The sequence below is a fragment of the Elgaria multicarinata genome, chromosome 8 (assembly GCF_023053635.1).
Source record: "Elgaria multicarinata webbii isolate HBS135686 ecotype San Diego chromosome 8, rElgMul1.1.pri, whole genome shotgun sequence".
Lineage (NCBI taxonomy): Eukaryota > Metazoa > Chordata > Lepidosauria > Squamata > Anguidae > Elgaria > Elgaria multicarinata.
Genome location: NC_086178.1, coordinates 30,492,449 through 30,510,374, shown reverse-complemented (window position 1 = coordinate 30,510,374; position 17,926 = coordinate 30,492,449). Strand labels below are relative to the sequence as shown.

Here is a 17,926-nt window from a genome sequence, read left to right as displayed (position 1 = left end):
CTGCTTAAGTCAATTTGATAGTATTTACAAAACATTTCACAGCAGTTTTTCCCCCCAAAATGCATTATCTTTGTATAGGTTAACTCCCCACAGTAACAGATTCTTATAAATCTGCTTTCCCTGCTAAGTTTTAGGCAGTCGGTTTTAAGCCATCCAAGAAAGAAAAGTTAAAGAAGGGTTCCACATCATGCTTCCCAAAAACTGTATATTTATTCTCACTAGCAAAGGTCTGGTTTTTTAAAAATTAATTTTGGACTTTATATAATCAGATGCAACATAAGATAGATCACACACAAGCCTGACTCATCCTACATTTCCTCAGTTTGTTGTCTGAAGGCCATTCCTCATGTCCCTCCCCACAAGTGTTTTAAGTCTGTCTGTCTTGAGCCATGACCACATTGCCACATAATGATACTGGACATGGCTGAATATCATGCTAAACCATAGTTTAGTATTGCATGAGCGAGCTTAGGCAAAGCTTGTGTTTATGTGCAGCTCTCCTCTCGTCCTCTGGCATGGCAACAAGGAGATCAGAAGCTTTCACTTCCAAGTCTGATTAACCACAGTTTCGCATACTGTCCAAACCCTAAACTGTGGTAACATTAACTATGGGTTCTTAAAACAGGCCAGCTTCATAACCCATGGGCTGAAATTGGCTTGTTTCAAACAAATCGTACTTAGCTCCCTTGAGTTCTAGTATGGAGAAGAAAGCAGGATATAAAATAATAATAATAATAATAATAATAATAATAATAATAATAATAATTTTTAAAAAAACACAGCTTGACAGGGGATGCAAAAAAGCCAGAAGTGAAAGCCTCAAAACTCCTTCTCCTTGCCATGCCGGAGGAGGGGAAGAGCAGCGCTTATTCATGCCATATTAAACTGTACAGTTCAGGGTAAACCACAACTGTGCATATTCGTGTTTGACCATTTGGCTATAAGGTAGAGGTGAAACTTTGTATACTAAAAGCCGAACTTGGGGAGAAGAGCAAAACCCCACTTTACACCTTGCTGCTCTGCACTGCATTAAGATGCTTTTCCCCCAGCTCAGGTCTGATATCAGAAATGAGCAATGTCATGGGCTGGGCCCATGGTCCCTTTAAGAAAACATCTTTGCATTATCCTGGAGAGAAGGAGATGGGTTTCTTTGTGTCCAGAAGGGAGTAGCAAGCTAAATGCCAAGGCCGCGCTTTCGTGAGAAGCACCTGGCATCTGATAACGCCTCCCTGGGCTGGTACCAGGGGGAGAGTAACAAGTTGCAGCTGTGCAATGTCTGGGAGCATTCCCCCCTCCCTTCGGGTGAGGTGTGGGTTGCTAGGGGGTTTCAATTGGTCAGGGTGGGTCTGGTGACAAGGGGGTCCCAGAAAGAGATAAAAGCTTGGGCACCCAAGGGTCCAGTCTCTTTCCTGTGGGTGTCAGGAGTCCGGTGTGTGCGTGGTGAGCAAGAGCATCCAGGCCTGGATGGCGGAAGCCCCACATGGCCACTGAGGGAAGGAGTCTAGTTTGAGTGGCATGAAGCCAAGTCGAAGTGAGCAACAGAGGTTGAGTCACAGTATTAAGTGTTTGTTTTGTTTTAAATTAGGTTTGTGTACAAGAGGGCAAGGGACCTTGCCGGAGTTACGGCTGGTGGGTGGTTAGTGGGGAGTGAGTGCGAATCCAACTGGCTTGAGTGTGCAAAAAGGGTGAGGGTGAGGTATTAGTCCCTGCTGTCCGAAGTGTGTCATTCCTTTGTCCATGTTTTTCCCCCAAGCCTCTTACGTGTTTACCTTAATGTGTGGACCCTTAAGGAAGTGTGTTTGTGTGAAGAATAAAAGTGTTTGGTCCCTATCTCCTGTGTGGTGGTGTTCCTTGAGAATCTAGACTCCCAAAGGGTTAAAAAGCGGCAGTGAAGGGGCATGTGTCTGGGCTGGCCGAGCCAGACCCCCCTTTCCTGGCCAGGGAATCGCTGAGTCAAGCCTGGCGGTTCCATCACAAGCAACAGGGAGAAAATGGGTTAAAGTACTGAAGCAAATCAAGGTAAGGGACAGAGTTGGTTTCGCACCTCTCTCCAAGGGCTCCTTTTAGTATAAAAAGTTAACCCCCTACCACCGACACTTTACAGCAAGTGTGTAGGCATGTACTAAACAAACACCCCCATATAGTTTGGCTCTCAGTCTTGGGCAAAAAGCCAAATCAGGTTGAGTTCGGCATGATCTGTGGGTAGTCATCTGGCCACCTCCATGTATGCTATCTACGGCTGGAAGTCAGCCAAGAGATAGACTCAAAACTGAGAGTACAAAACATAGAGAGAATCAAGAGAACTAGCCTTCTTGAATCAGACCAGATGAGGAGGAGATGTCCTCAATTTGTACTCTATTGAAGCAGGACGATATGTTGTGCTGTGATTCTAGAAGAGTATAGGGTGTAGAATCCAGCTGCCTGAAAATCTTAGCTTTCGTTTTAAAAGGAGAGCAAGCTTCCATCCCTATCGGCTATATTTTCTATAGCCAGCGGATGGCTGAACAAGATTTCCAGTGATTGTGGGGTCGGGGGGATCTGGGTTGCCCTGGTGAGAATTTCTACTTCCTTCAAGACACATGCAGAGCTGATCATATTTTCTTGTTGCAAAGTAGAGCAGTGCCATTACTTCCTTAATCATGTATGTGATGCTATCATTAATGCAACTGAAACAGGCATGGAGTTTTTGTGCCCCAGGATCATGCTGTTGGCTGCAAACAAGATAACGAGTCAGCATTTTTATTTCACTTCAGCTTTTCTACAGGAAAAGAGGCTGGCAGTACAACCACAGATAGGGAAAAAACAGTTTCAGTTTGCACACGGGCAGAGTTCCTGGCACCAGGCATGCTGCACCCATCTAACCACAGCCCACAGGTCTCCTCATACCTCATGCTAAGAGGCAAGGGCTCAGTGCCCCCAGCCTACTCTCTAACATAACTTTCCCCAACCTGGTACCATCCAGTTGTGTTGGACTGGTGATGATGGGAGTTCTAGTGACCTGGAGTTCACCAGGTTGGGAAAGGCTATGGGATAAAGGGAATAAGCCTTCTTGATTCACACTTGTAGAGTCATTTGTAAGTTTGATTGGTTTGCTTTTTTAAAAAAAATCACTTTCCATCCTCAACCCCGCCTCTGGAAGAAGAGCAGTTAACTCAAAACTCAGTGGGTCTTTTGTAAATTCTGGAGCATCCTATTCAAGGCTGTGTTAGCCCTAATAATGCAGAGTTGCCTTCTCCTGCTTTCATACTCGTGGCAAAAAAGGTGTTGCTAAACACAAACAGGCCCCAAAGGAATTGGGTCTAACAGAGATTAATCATTGGCCTCGTCACAAAGCATATTACAGAACTCCGTGTCCAGTCTGCAATTAATTAAATGTTATAATTCCTTGACGGCTACTGCCAGATGTTAGCAGCCCAGCCAAAGCCAGATGCTGACATGGCACGGCATGATTAGCTGCCCCCGCTGTCTATTCGCTATAAACAATTCATTTCACTGAACTGCCTGCCTATTAATCTTCATTGATAAGCCCACGTTTCTCTTCTGAAAGGCGAACACTCAGCTTACAAACAGAGAAAGAGAGGATGCTCACCTGAAACATTTGTCTTACTTTCCTCCGGGGCAGGTTGACATTCAGTTTGTGCATCAACTGGTGGATCTCTTCAATATTCAGCAAGCCGTCGCCGTTCTTGTCTGCTTCCTGAAAGGTCTGCTTCACCCAAGTGCAGATAGATTAAGGAAAGGGTAAACTGCTATGCCAAAATATTCTTGGCTTGGCTTTTAAATTATTGAAAAATAAGGCAAAAGTAAAGAGTTGAGTTATATAAATCAGGCGCAGGGCAACAACAAAAGAGAGCATGTTATTTTCCCTACAAGGGAGAGCGCACAAGGCATAGATCAGCCCTTCAGATCTCCTGGACTACAACTCCCATCATCACCAGACAGCATGGCCCATCCCCATACATGTGCACCAAAAAAAAATCCTGTATGAAGCAGAGCTCAATAACATTTCCCCAGCATTACAAACTATGGCCAGGTTCACATGTAACACCAGGCCATAGCTTAGTGGTATGGCATAAACCTCAGGCTTGTGCAATACTCATTCCCCTCTTTCAGTGCAGCTGTGAGGAGGAAGCAATTAACCATAGTTTGTTATATTCAAAGCAAAAACTGTAGTTAGTGTTAATTATGGTTTATTGCTGCAAGCCAAGACTATTAACCATGGTATGAAGTTGCCTTTTTCAATAAATCATTGATTGATTGATTGATTGCATTTCTATACCGCCCAATAGCCGAAGCTCTCTGGGCGGTTTACAAAATTAAGACAATTCAATGTATAAAACAACAGTATAAAACCATGATATAAAATACAATATAAAAGCACAACCAAGATAAAAACAGCAGCAATGCAAAAATACAAACTTAAAATACAAATTTAAAACAGCAAAGTTAAAATTAATTTATAGACTGTTAAAATACTGGGAGAAGAAAAATCATGGTTGACACTAGTCAGTTTGTCCCTGTTTGAACATACAGGCCAGGTTGGACATCATGATAAACCATGGCTTATTGTGACAGGAATAAGCCACGGATTGATACACTCGTCCCTCCTCTTCTGGTAAGGGGGACATCTTTGCTTCTGTTTTTGATTAGCTGCAGTTTAGCGTTCCATCTAGAGTCTATATTGTGGCTAATCTCAACTATGGCCTGTTGAAACAAGCCAAATACAAAACCATGGTCTGAAGTTGGCTTAATTCAAACAAACCATTGTTCATACTAACCAGAGGTTATCAAGTTTGGATGAAACAACAAGCTGCAGTTAATCAAAACCAGAAGTGGAAGCTTCCAATGTCCTCCTCACAACCACACCAGAGGAGAAGAGAAGGGAGTATGCAATCCCAAGGCTTATAATGGTTTGTTACCATCACAATAAATCACAGTTTAGCATGACAAACAAGCCAACATGTTAGTTGAAAATAGAAGCAAAAGCCACATCAAAGGATGGTTTAACATTACACCTGAGCTCAGCCTGTTATTCATCAATAATGAATAATGCTTCATTATTGAAAACATGACAGCTGTCCAATACGCGAAGTAGCTGGGCTGGAGCAGCGAAAGAGAGTCTACACTTCTCCCCAGTCACAGATTAGTGTGGAAACAATATCTGAATTATTTCAAAACTGGAGTAAATTTTCAAAAGCACCCAAAGCACTCATGGAAACCCATCTTTTATTACTTTTTGCTCTCAAAATGTTTAAAAATGTAATTTTTTTTAATGAAATTTGTGTTGCGTTTTTGGCTTTGACTTTACTTAAGTCTTGATATTATTATTATTATTATTATTATTATTATTATTATTATTATTATTTTCATATACAGGTCTAAAAAGCCACTACCCCAAAAGAATAGTTAAAAACTGACCTTATATTATTGCAAGCTAGAATCAGAAGAGCATTTTGTTTGTTTATTTCAGGTGTTTTAAGCCACCTTTTAGAACTACACTGCCCCCGCCCCCTGCAAGCAATGTGCAAAAAGAAATGAGACACAAGGTACAATTCCTTTTGTACACAGCTGAGGAGGTTAAAGCAAGGCTTAATTTTAGCTGATTAAAACAAATCTCTCTGCCACTGGCTGGCTGGCTGTGTGAGAGTATCTACAGTAGCTGCCAATTTTAAGAACTATGTATGATTTCTCCACACAGCAAATGTTTCCAACTACCTCTGCCTATACAAATAAAGAATTCATATCTTGCTAAAGAGTCATTCATTTGTTACTAGGGATGGTTGAATGACAGATGTTTGAGATCGCTAGGATTCTATGAACATCATTTCGCTGCTCATCTTGTGCCCAATTTCTATTCGTGATTGCCCCTCACTTTGTGCAGATAGGAAATGTACACAAATTGAGCAGTGATCAAATTTCCCAAATTTGTGGGAATTTCCTCTATAGACTGAAGTGGCACAAAGCAAACTGGGAATCGGGAATTAGATGAACATGCTCTTCAAACTCACATGTTGAGAAAATAAATTTCTCAAACTTCTATACTTGGCCCTATGGGGCAATACAAATTAATTCTGGAACATGTGGTAGTAGTCATGGCTTGCTGGCTCCACCTTTGTGGCAAGCCGTCCTTGAAAAGACAGTGCCACTACAAACCAGGGGGTCCATTATCTTGAGATATCCCAGTTCATCAGACAAATATTTTATCGCACACTCACCTCCCATTCCTTCCTGCCTTCTTTCTGTTGCAAAATCGACCCCCCCCCCAAAAATCTGACTTTTGGGGGGGAAACGGAATGTGCTGCCATTTCCTGCTGCATGCAGGAAAAGTGGCACGATAAAAATGGACCCAGAATGGGCCACATGGTCTTTAATTCCTTTCTTCTCCAACAAGAAAGAGGAAGTATTGTGGGACAGGAGCAGGGGCGGAAAAGTGATGGTAGGAAAACGTGATTTCCCCCCCCCCCATCTGATGATGTTCATCATCTCATTTAGATTAAACCCTGAGAGATACAATGGCTGACGATATATCATTAACAATTCTATATTTTCTACATGTAACATCCCTTTACTACGTCGCTGTCACATCAGATCATGAGAATTACCTTGCTGCATCAGATCATGGGTCTATCTAGTCCAGCATCGGGTCCCCGTTAAGGATCAGCTACATGCCCTGAGAAGCTCCCAAGAGTCTTACTGCAGCATCCAGAAACCAGAGGGTCTTCATTTAATTTGGGCATGGCTAATATCCATGAATTTAAAGCATCTAAGTTAGTGGCCACAGTCGCATGTTGAGCTAATCACAATTACACAAATTAAATGGGCGTTGCGAGAATAAATACTTCCTTTTTTGTCTATTCCCAAACCCTCCTGAAATCAACTTAATTGAGTGCTCTTAGCAATTAGATTCCCACAACATTCATTCTTGTACACTTTTATCATTCCTCCCATCTGTCATTCTTTTTTCTAAACTAAAATTCTGCAAACCCTTTATCTGTGCCTCACAGGGAAGATATTTCAACCCCTCAACCCTTGTGCAGTGCAATCCTAACCTTGTTTATTTGGAAATAAAACCTACGTACTATCTATCTACCTATCTATCTAAAATTCTTTCTATGCCACCTTTAAGGGTGGAATTTCCCTATCTTCAATAGTGCTTCCTCCGTAGTTAACTTCATTTAGGATTGTAGCCCTAGGGCCAGCTAGAAGGGGTTTTTTGTCACAGTTTGCCCTTGCTTAGCTGTTTTTTCTTTCATACATAGCTGGCGCGATGGGGCGGGGGCAGAACTGGATCGGGACTGGAACGTGGGGGAGGGGGGCTTGCCTCCACTGCAGTCCCAATCCAGACTGCAGTGCTATGAGTGGAGCCTGCTATGAGTGGAGCCAGCCGAATATACATAGTACAGCCCATTTCTCAGCATTTAAATCCACATTATGAAAAAGAAGACTTGAAATTAGCTCAAGAACTTAAAGTTTCTAAGAACCCAGAAGGATGGTTTATCACCCCTGATGGTTGATTTGTCGTGCCAAGAATCATCTTGACTACCCTACTTAAAGATCTACACTCCCAAGATGGACATTCATCAGCCTCTTCAATGGTTGAAGGACTTTTGAGAACTATGATCAGTCAAGGAATATGGATGGATGCTCAGCGAATTGCCTCTACTTGCCTCATTTGTCAAAAAGTAAATGCATCAAGAAAATCACCTGTAGCCATGGGAGGGAGGCCATGGGCTTGTTATCCTTTTCAAAGAATCCAGATTGACTTTGCTGAAATGCCCCTATACAAAGGCTTTAAATACCTACTTGTTCTTGCTGACCAATTGACTGGTTGGGTGGAGGCTTTCCCCTTTTGGGGTGGGTGGGGAAAGGCACCTGATATTGTCAGTGGGACCTGATATTGTCAGTGAGATGAAAGCTTCAATTTGTACCACTGGGACTGTTCCTCCCAGTGTGAACAGCAGGGCTACAAGCGTGGAGTGGGGTGGGGAGAATTCTTAGCCCGATCAGGACCACATGGGAGTAAAGGGCTAAAGCCTTCCTCCCCCATGCCACAGTCCCAATCCAGCTACACACACACACTCCTTGTGTTCACCATGTCGGGAATGCTGCATGCAGTGGTGCGAGGCATAGTGGCAGCACGCTGATGCTCCTTCCAACCATCTACATCGGAAAGAGCAGAGTTGCGGCCTTTCCAGGCACTGTCGCTGCTGCACCTGCCCACCCGAGCACTCACACAGCAGGTCCAGGGCACCTGGGGGCATCCACGCCCCCTCTTCTAAGGTTAGTGGTTTTTGTTTTACAAAAAAATGGATTATTATTATTATTATTATTTATTTATTTATATAGCACCATCAATGTACATGGTGCTGTACAGAGTAAATGACTTATATGTGTGGTTTTTCTTATGCTGTAAACGTGAAGGATCACATTTACAGCTAAATGGGTGGGGGAAACAAGGGGGGAGGAAAGGGGTGCTTCCTCCCTGTTTTTTTTCTTTAAAAAAACACCCTTTAATTATTATTTTTCTTAACAAGGCTCCGCAGAGCTTCGCTCCAAGCTAAAAAGGTCGGGGTAAGAACCTGACTTTTTTAGTGAGGAGCTTTGGGGCTTTGCCCCTGGATCACTTCGGAGTGGTGGCTGAGTTATGTAGATCACCTGGCGCCACTCCGAAGCTACCATGGGGAAAAGCACCTGTGTAGATGAGCCCACACAGAGAGAAAGAGAGCAGCTGTTTTATTTTTTACAGAACAGCTCAGCAAGGACTAACTATGGAACCAACATCATGTCTAGTCTGGTCCATAGCTGCTCTTTTCTGCACCTCCTCCAACTCCACAATACGCTCTTGCTCTATTCTTGGTGAACCATTTAACCTCACCAACCTTTCCCCACTGCTTCCCCCACACCCCCACTCCATCTGGTTCGGAACACCTACCCCCCCCTTTTTTTTTCAGCAGATGCCTCCTTCCTCCCTTATGAACCCGTATCCCCTGGTGGCTTGTGTTACGTTCTCACTCCAGCTGGAGCTGTTACAGGGGTCATTTCACCCTGCGGTCTCCCATCTGCCAGAACTGATAATGCAAACCAGGCTTGAAGCAATGTCTCAGCACAACCGAATGCACAGCAGCAACGTGCAGCCTCCAAAAGTCAGGGATAAATATAGAAAGTGCAGAAAGAGTTTATGGAGCTTGTAATTTGCTGCAAAAGGTTGGCAAGTGGTTCTCTGTCTTCTGACAATCACAGCTGGAGTTTGGAAGTGGAAGTATTTAGGTGTGAGATAACGTCCACTGTTCTCTCACTTCAACCTGGCAACCTGGGTCCAACCAAACTGGGTACACTAAGAGAAAACTTGCTTCCCCTAGGGCTGAATAACTCTTTACATAGTGAGGCTTTTCCCATCCCACATTTAGCTTCAGCTTCTGCCTTATCTAGTCTTTAGCTTCTAAGAGGCCCAAGCAGTACCGAAGATAGCAAAATGCCTCACACCACATAATGTTGTACACTGATGGTGCTATATAAATAAATAATAATAATAATAATAATAATAATTTTATTTTTAGCTTCCTTTTTCCTCACTGCTTTGTCTCTGAACAAAGTAGACTGTTTGCAATCCAGCCTTGACTTAAACTTGTCTGCTCCTTTGTTCTAAAGAGTTTCACCCTCAGTCAAAATTCATCTAGATTTTTTTGCAGCCTAAGCATGCCTCCATACATCCACCTAAGACATTTTGTCTTCTAAGGAAAATCCAAAATCCCCATTAATATAAATCTAATAATTGTATTTTGCCACCCTATAATGCCATACAATTCTTATATCTGAGGCAGATGCCACACACCAACTAAGGATATGGTGTGACTAAAATACTAAGATATTTATAATGAGGAGAGCCTTGGGAAGAACTATGTACTCACCACACACACACATTTTTGACTCAAAACTGTCTTGTCAGGATTAACAAAAGCAAAACAAAATTGAACAGCCAAATGGGTAATACTTGCTCTCCAAACAATAAACAATGCTATTATAAAGTCTATAAGGAAACATTGGCACATAGTGAGCCATTTATCTGGATGTACTATCCCTCCTCAAGTGGGTCTGAAAAGAAGCAGGAACTTACGGGATCAACTAATACATACAGACATTAGAACTCCTAGGAGAACATTAAATAACATCCAAGGTCACTTTAAGTGCGGGGGATGTACGGTATGTTCTCTAAGTTTACAAACAAAAGAGTTCCTTCATCCTAGGCCAACCAAACTTTGTACTTACGGCATTTCTCTAATTGTTCTACAAAGAATGTCATCTACATCATTATCTGTCCATGTAAATTATTATATGTGGGGAAAACTACAAGGAGCATCCGGACAAGAATTATTGAACACCGTTCTAAAATTAAGAACAACTTGCAACGCTGAAAAGAATAAAATACAATAAGAACAAACCTTATTTATAATATATCCGTGAACTAATGTTTATGTACTGATGTATTGCCAAATGTGTTTCATAGACTAAAGTGTGTTAGTGTGTCTTTGTTGGGCTATATTATAGACTTGTATTGTCTTATAGTAGGAATAGCATTCCAATTATTGGTTTATTGTATTATAGTACCCAACACCACTATTGTTTAACAACTATGGGATACATCAGCTTTTTTGTAATTTTTGTGTAATAACAAATGGGTTTCTTGTTAATCATCCTTCTCCACTAGTGGTTCGAGTAGTTGTGTGCGTTCTGGCACCTTATATATATTAGTCATTTAAAAACTACTGCCTTCTATTTTTTTGTCTCAATTGCAAGGGTGGCACATTGCAGTGGTGGGTGGGCATAATGGATCAGAGCCAAAGGTGAAAGGGCTAAAATACCAAACATACTAGCATATGTGAGCTCAGAGCTCTTACTGCCAGTAACTAAGCCTTAGGAGAGGCATTTTAGCCTTTTCAAATGAGGGAAAACCAAAGCCAGGAAACTAGCAAACAACTAGCGTTTTGGAAAATGGAATGGGGGAAGGGGAAGGGGGCATGGCCATCTGGGGAATTCCAGAGGGCCAGACTGAGACCGCAGGTTGGCCGGATTTGGCCCAGGAGCCTGAGGTTCAACAGGCCCATGGATTTGCTAGACCAACCAGAGTCAACAAATTGCGAGCCAGAGCAAAACCTCTCGAAAGGATATTGATCATGTGTTCTCTGTCTTTTCGCAAGTGAGTCCTCATCACTTATCCCAGCCATCAAGTATTTCAGCCCTGTGATCCAGGTGCGAGCTTCCTCTGGGTTAGACGTGATCAGGTCCAGCGACTCCATATGGCTGCCGTGGTAAATGGTAAAGCAACAGCTCGGATCAAAGTTGCCCTCCGCATGGCGATGGAATATTTCCGATTGCCGCCCTTCGGTGACTTTGTAGATAGAATCAATGATGACTGTAAAAGCGATGGAAGAAACCAGAAAGATAAAGGTGTTTGGATGCTTTGGCTCTCCATATTCTTTACGCCAACATTCCCATCTACATTCCTGAGTTAGGATGAAATATTCTTCAGGAGGAAAAAGAGGCTGTAGTATTAGTTTTACAGGGCTTTATTTCCTTGTCATACGTTGTGTGAACTCACATACTCCAAATATAATTACTCCAAACAGAATACCCTGATAGGGCAATAAATGAACAGGAGACACAAAAGGGACTCTCCTCTGTCTTCTTGGACAGCAATGTTTATGAAAGAAAAAATAAGGCGTGCTTCGCTTTGGGTACTACAGATGGAGATATCAAATGACTTTTATACTGTGAACCTTGCAGGGGTGGACAGTTGTGGCCCTATAGATGTTTTGGTCTACAACTCCCATGACACCTCACCATTGGCTATGCTGACCAGGCCTGATGGGAGCTGTAGGCCAAAACATCTGGAGGGTCACAGGTTGCCCAGCCCTGGGTTAAAGGATCATGAGATGGCCCTTGGATCATGAGCTCCCTCCCTCCTAGTCATGGTTAAAGTTAAGATTGGCACCAACCTTACCCATGGTTAGTGCTGACCGGGGGATTTGCACAGGAGAGTGGAAGGGAGAAGGTTACTTGTGCAACAGCCTCTATGCAATCCAAAGACAAGGAATCCAAAAAGATGCACAATATAAAAAAATATCTTCGAAGGAACTTACTTTTTGCCTTTTCGCTTTTCCTGGATGGCCTCCATCTGATGCAAGTCCTGTGCTCATCAAGGTAAAAAAGACGCACAAGACCTTTGGCTCCATTCTTCAGTTTAACCATCTGAGTCCCAGACTGCATTACACTCATGCATCTTTCAACTGAAATAAAAAGGAGGAGAGAGAAATTACAACAAATTTAACTAAAACAGCTAATTTGCTGTTCTAATTTCTGAATAATTAGCACAGTACTTATCTACAAAGTCGGTACTATATAATCCTTTTTATTTTCATCTTATGTGAAGGGAAACTGGCAATTAATTAGCCTTTTAAAACATTCGTAATTTAAATATTAAATCTGTTATTTAGGAAATTATAACTAGCATACAAAGAAAGTATTTTATTTCAACAAAACAGCAATGTTTTATCGTCTAGTGAAACAACAAAATATGGCTTTACTGAATAAACTAGATTAGGAACTAGATAATATAACCATAAATCCAAGGGTTGATGGCACTTTTGAGAGTCTGAAACTACAGCTCTTAAAAATATCCAGTTTTAACATTTAGAATGTTCAGGCAAGTTTTAAATGCTAATATATAAAAATAACACCTTGATACGGCTTTTCAATAACCTGTTTCAGGATATTTTTGTCTTGAATGCCAAACCTTTAAAGTATTGTGGCTTACTCCCAGGTAAGTAGGTACAGGATTGCAGCCCCAAATTGATTTCATCTGGAAGGATTAGTGCATACATTCTCAGTAATTTGTCTTTACTTTTCTGCCTGTTTCACAAGCAACCTATATGTTCTGCTTATTGCTAAAAATATAAAAAGGGGGGGGGCAGCCATTATGGTTTTGTCACTGTAGTCCTTGGTACAAAGTGAAATTTGTTTAGCACTTACCAAAGTCTAATCAAATTAAATCTCCACAACTCCTGTAAGACTGTCACCAACTGCAATCTTTGGGGCTTGAACATTATGCCCTATTTTTCCCCTCCTCCACCCCTCCATTTTGTTTAACATCCAGCCTGAAGAAGGATTTTTTTAGTGAAGCTTTTGGCTTCACTTAAGCGAATGGGAACACCCTACTCCAAGTGGGAGCTCTCTCGTAAAGCACTGGAGTTCTTGTGTTTCCAAAGACCTACTAGAATTCCTCTGAGCTTTTTCAACCAAATTTGAATGGGGAGAAGGCACAAACGCCTTTCCAAAGTAGCATGAACCATAGTTCTAACGTTCCAGTCCCGACAACATCTGGTCCTTGTGAACATCAGGCACATTCATCCCAGGGCGTAATAGCTGCCTTTCCTATCAAGATCGAAGGGTGGGAGAATCTAGAGCGATACACAGCACTGCACTATCAGCTACTATATACGCTGTATATAAGAACGGCATGAACATAGATATGGGCGGGGGCACCCTACCGTCCATTCCTGTATGTTTTTCTGTCTTTCTTGCCTAGCATTTATTACCCTGCATTCCACTGGTGGCCGTTGATCAGTGACTTGGGACAGGATCAGTGGGAGTCCCTTCACGGCTCCTTGCGCAGCAACCTTTAGGTGTTTCTAGTTGGTAGGGAGCTGTACTGGCTGGCACGAGTGCCGCCGTATGTCATAATAATTACAGCTGCAATGCAGAGGGCGTCATGTGGAAGGAGAAGAACTGTATGGGCAGTTCTATAGACATATATGGAAGCTCTTGCACAAGCTAGGTACAGAACTGGCTATGCGAAAGACGTTTCCTCATGTAGGACAGATACTCTGAGGCTGCTAGATTTTCCTCACTGGCAGAACCTTGTTTCCACACTTTTCTTTTTTTAAAAAAAAAGAAATTGGGGAAAAGGCTGTGTGGATCACAGCTTACAGGCATTATGTCCCTGTTGCCACAATCAACAGGGACATAAAAAGGTAAAAATGTTGCCACAATCAAAAAGGACATAAAAAGGTAAAAGTCTGCAACCAAAGCAGATGTATTAAACTATAAAATTCTTTATTATTATTATTATTATTATTAGTAGTAGTAGTAGTAGTAGCAGTAGTAGCAGTAGTAGTAGATCATCACCATAATTAATAATCCTGTTTTGGTATTAGTTATGGCAGTGTTAATCCTAAAATACACACTTCAGAATATCAGTATTAATGTCAGTCATCTGAATTTTAACCAAATGAGTTAAGTTTAAAAGCACCAACTTCCCTATAAAGGGCAAACACGCAGGAAAACATCTCTTTTCTTTGCTTCAAAATTAGCAGCCCCTCTGCTTCAATCAAGGTAGTGAATTGGGGGAGAGGGAGTTTAACCCTTCTACTTCCCCACACAAAAACAAAAACAGTCCTTGGGGGAAAATGGAAAGAAACCACTTTCCTCATGATTTTTTTTCTGTTTTCCTCCCCCCTGGCCTTCACATCTCTAATCTGAAGAGAAACCAGAGTATTAGGGGAGGGGTGGTAGTAGTGATTGGTGATATTTTTCCAAGGACCACTTTTGTTTTTTTCTACTGGCTGGGAAATGCTCTGAGTTGTTTCTATTTAAACATGCATAGGCTTGCTTGCACCCTAAATTTATCATTGTGACATGTTTATTGTCAGCTACTGGGATTTGATGCCTTCGGAACCAAAATAATTTGGCTGGCCTTGGGTGCTATGCCCCTGATTTGGATGGGTGCTGGTTCAGGCAGCAAAATGGCTTGGTCCAGTCCTGCAAAAGAGCTCTTCTAGCTTTAAAAATTGCATAGAAAGGAACATTCCACCAGGTGTGGAGAATGTGGCTAGGGAGACATTTTCCTCCCTCTTCAATATTAAAACCTGAAGTCTTCCCATGAAGCTGATTGGTGGGAGATTCAGGAAAGACAAAAGGAAGTGCTGCTTCACACAGCACATAGTTAAACTCTGGAATTCAGTTGCCACAAGATATGGTGATGGCCACCAATTTGAATGGCTTTAAAAGGGGGTTGGATAAATACCTGGAGGAGAAGGCTATCAATGACCCGTTAAGAAGATACCTTAAACCTCAGCTTTAACCATGGTGGTTAAGCCAGAAAGCTGGGTCATGTTCAGAAGACATTTTAAACCAAGGCTTTAACCATGGTGACTAAGGCAAAAAGCTTTATTCACTGTGGTTAAAGTCATGGCTTAAGGTATCTTCTGAACACGACCTGGCTTTCTGACTTAACCACTGTGGTTAAAGCCGAGGTTTAAGGTGCCTTCTGAACAGAGCCACTTGCTACTAGTCCTGATGGCTAAGTGCAACCTCTATCATCAGAGGCAGTAAGCTTGTATATACTAGTTGTTGGGGAACTTGTGTGGGAGGATGTTGTTGCACTTATGTCCTGCTTGTGGTTCCCTGGTCAACAGCTGGTTGGCCGCTGTGTGTACACAGTGCTGGACAAGATGGACCCTTGGTCTGGTTCAGCATGGCTCTTCTTATGTTCAGGTACGGCTTCTCCCATCAGTGCAGTAGTGTATGGGAAAAGTTGGACCATGATTCTTTCCCTCTTATGAAACTCTCAAGGGTAAAAAGCCCTCTCTGGGTCTTGGCCTGTCATAACCCTACACATATAGGATCTGAAACTCGTTCTATGTATTAATTGTGCTAAATGACACACACACACACACACACACACACACACACACTCCCCAAGGGCTCCATAATGAAAACCACTAATGCAGATTATAACCTTGTTTTCTTCCATAAGAATGCATGGAAAGGTTAAGGAGATTCATTCATACACACACACCTTCTTTAGCCTGTCTGGTTACATAAGCAACCATATCAAACCACGTGAAGCAATAACTAATATTAAGAGATCTTACATATATTCCCTAAAGTATGAGTATGTTATCAAAAGAGAACATGAATAGAGCCTCTTTAGCGGGGGCAGGGGGTATCACAAACAGGAATTTTGCAATACCAAAGGGAAAAAAACATCTCCTTCAGTGCTAAACTGTAGTGTCATGTAATCAATACACTGGGCAAGTTAGCCTTCATTTTTATGTGTGCTTTGATTATATAAGCCTAATTATGAACAAGCAACTTGAAAATTTGTATTATGAAGACTGCTTGGTGCATTGCTTATTTGGGGTGGGAGAATACTAAGAAGTACACAATCCTGGTATATACTGGCGTAAATGAACAACCAACTCTAGATTATGGAATCAACAGGTAGGCTCTATCAGTTCATATTTCAGTATTGAGATGTCATTCAACATCTATTATTATTATTATTAATAATAATAATAATAATAATAATAATAATAATAATAACAACAACAACAACAACACTATTTCTATGCCACCCAATGACGAAGTTCTCTGGGTGGTATAGAAATGGTGATATGTTGCTTTATGTTAAAACAACGTAAAACGTGCATGTGTGTATGTATAAATATAGATTTCTGAATTTGTACAAATACAGTGCAATATCATATTATATATGTGAATTATACATACACACACACTTCGAAAGAGTACATACTGATGTTGCATAACAGCATGTTTGTTATGTCCAGTAATCACAGATATTATACATACACACCCAAATAGGTGTACGGAAGTAATATATACCTAGTGGGCAAACTCCAAGGATGAGATCCAATGCTGTGCAAGTGTATTTCTGGTCCCACAATGGGACTTTCCCCCCTTCCCCTCTCACACCCCCAACTGCACCTGCTGCCCCCAACCAAAATAACTGCTTTGAAGGGTTGGGGAATCCTCCAAAGCAGATTTGGGGGTATCAGGAACAACAGGAGGGAGGGGCTAATTGGGTACAACCCTAAAAACTTCACAAGTCTCCAGTAGTCAGACAGAGCCCTATGTGAACTTACACCTGTTCTAATCAGTTAAGGGAAGGCTTTGCAAACAGAGAGGAAATTTGTGTACCGACAGAGAATTTTCTGACACAAGAGATTGATAGGAGCCATTATTCACTCAGATCTCTATCTAAGTACTCCAGTACCCTAACTCTCTACACTGGAGCCTCTGAATCTGGGCATCTACAAGTGCTACTGTTCCTGATACTCCATAGTCATCCATACATGCACACTAGGGACTATACACTGCTCAGTATTGATTAGCTTATTATTGTTGACCTGCAAAGGGGGGGGGGGGGGGGAGATCTAGATTTTCAAAAGGGATGGTGAAAAATCACAACATACAGAAATACATTTTGTCCTGATAATAGTCAGAAATGACAGATGATGACTCAAACATACCGAATCAAAAGTGACACTTTCCACTTGGGCTCAACAAGGTAACACAGGGCTTTAATCTATGATCTGGATGTGCCTGCAGATCTTTACAGGTTAGATGTAAGCAAATCTTCTAACTTTTGAAAGTCCATCCAAAGCCTATTTTAGCCTTCACATCTACTCTGGAGATACATTTTCAAAAATTGCCCAAAGAAACATTCTGTTACATTTTCTCACAACAAAACCATGCCTATAGAAAATTGCCCCCTTCCTGTGAGCATGCAGCAGCATCACAATATGAAGCTTATACAATCTTTATTTTAAGAAAGAAAGGCTGTGATCATATTCAGACGTATGTAAGAGTATGCTTCATTGAACACAGTGGGACTTTGTTCCAAACAAATACACACTGGACTACATGGCTAAGATTGGGCTTCATAGGACTTACCTCAGTGTCAATCCCCTTGAACCCTATGCAACTTACTTCCAAGCAAACAAACACAAGATTGTGAAGTTAGGAACTGTATTTCATAAATCAGAAAAACATTTGTGAACAGCTGTCAAACTAAAGAGACACATCTTGCTGTTTAAAAATGAATCACACACAAGCATCTGTTATAATC

General features: G+C 41.7%; 1 protein-coding gene across 1 annotated transcript in view; it reads right to left on the bottom strand.

The window, feature by feature from the left end:
* Window positions 1-17,926, bottom strand: part of PLCH1 (phospholipase C eta 1) — a 138,187-nt gene that overhangs the window by 66,444 nt on the left and 53,817 nt on the right. Inside the window, exons 3-5 of the mRNA XM_063132064.1 lie at window positions 12,138-12,284; window positions 11,167-11,410; window positions 3,590-3,719 (exon numbers count right to left, since the gene is read on the bottom strand). Coding sequence (XP_062988134.1) covers window positions 3,590-3,719; window positions 11,167-11,410; window positions 12,138-12,284 — 521 coding nt within the window. The remainder of the gene's footprint in view (window positions 1-3,589; window positions 3,720-11,166; window positions 11,411-12,137; window positions 12,285-17,926) is intronic.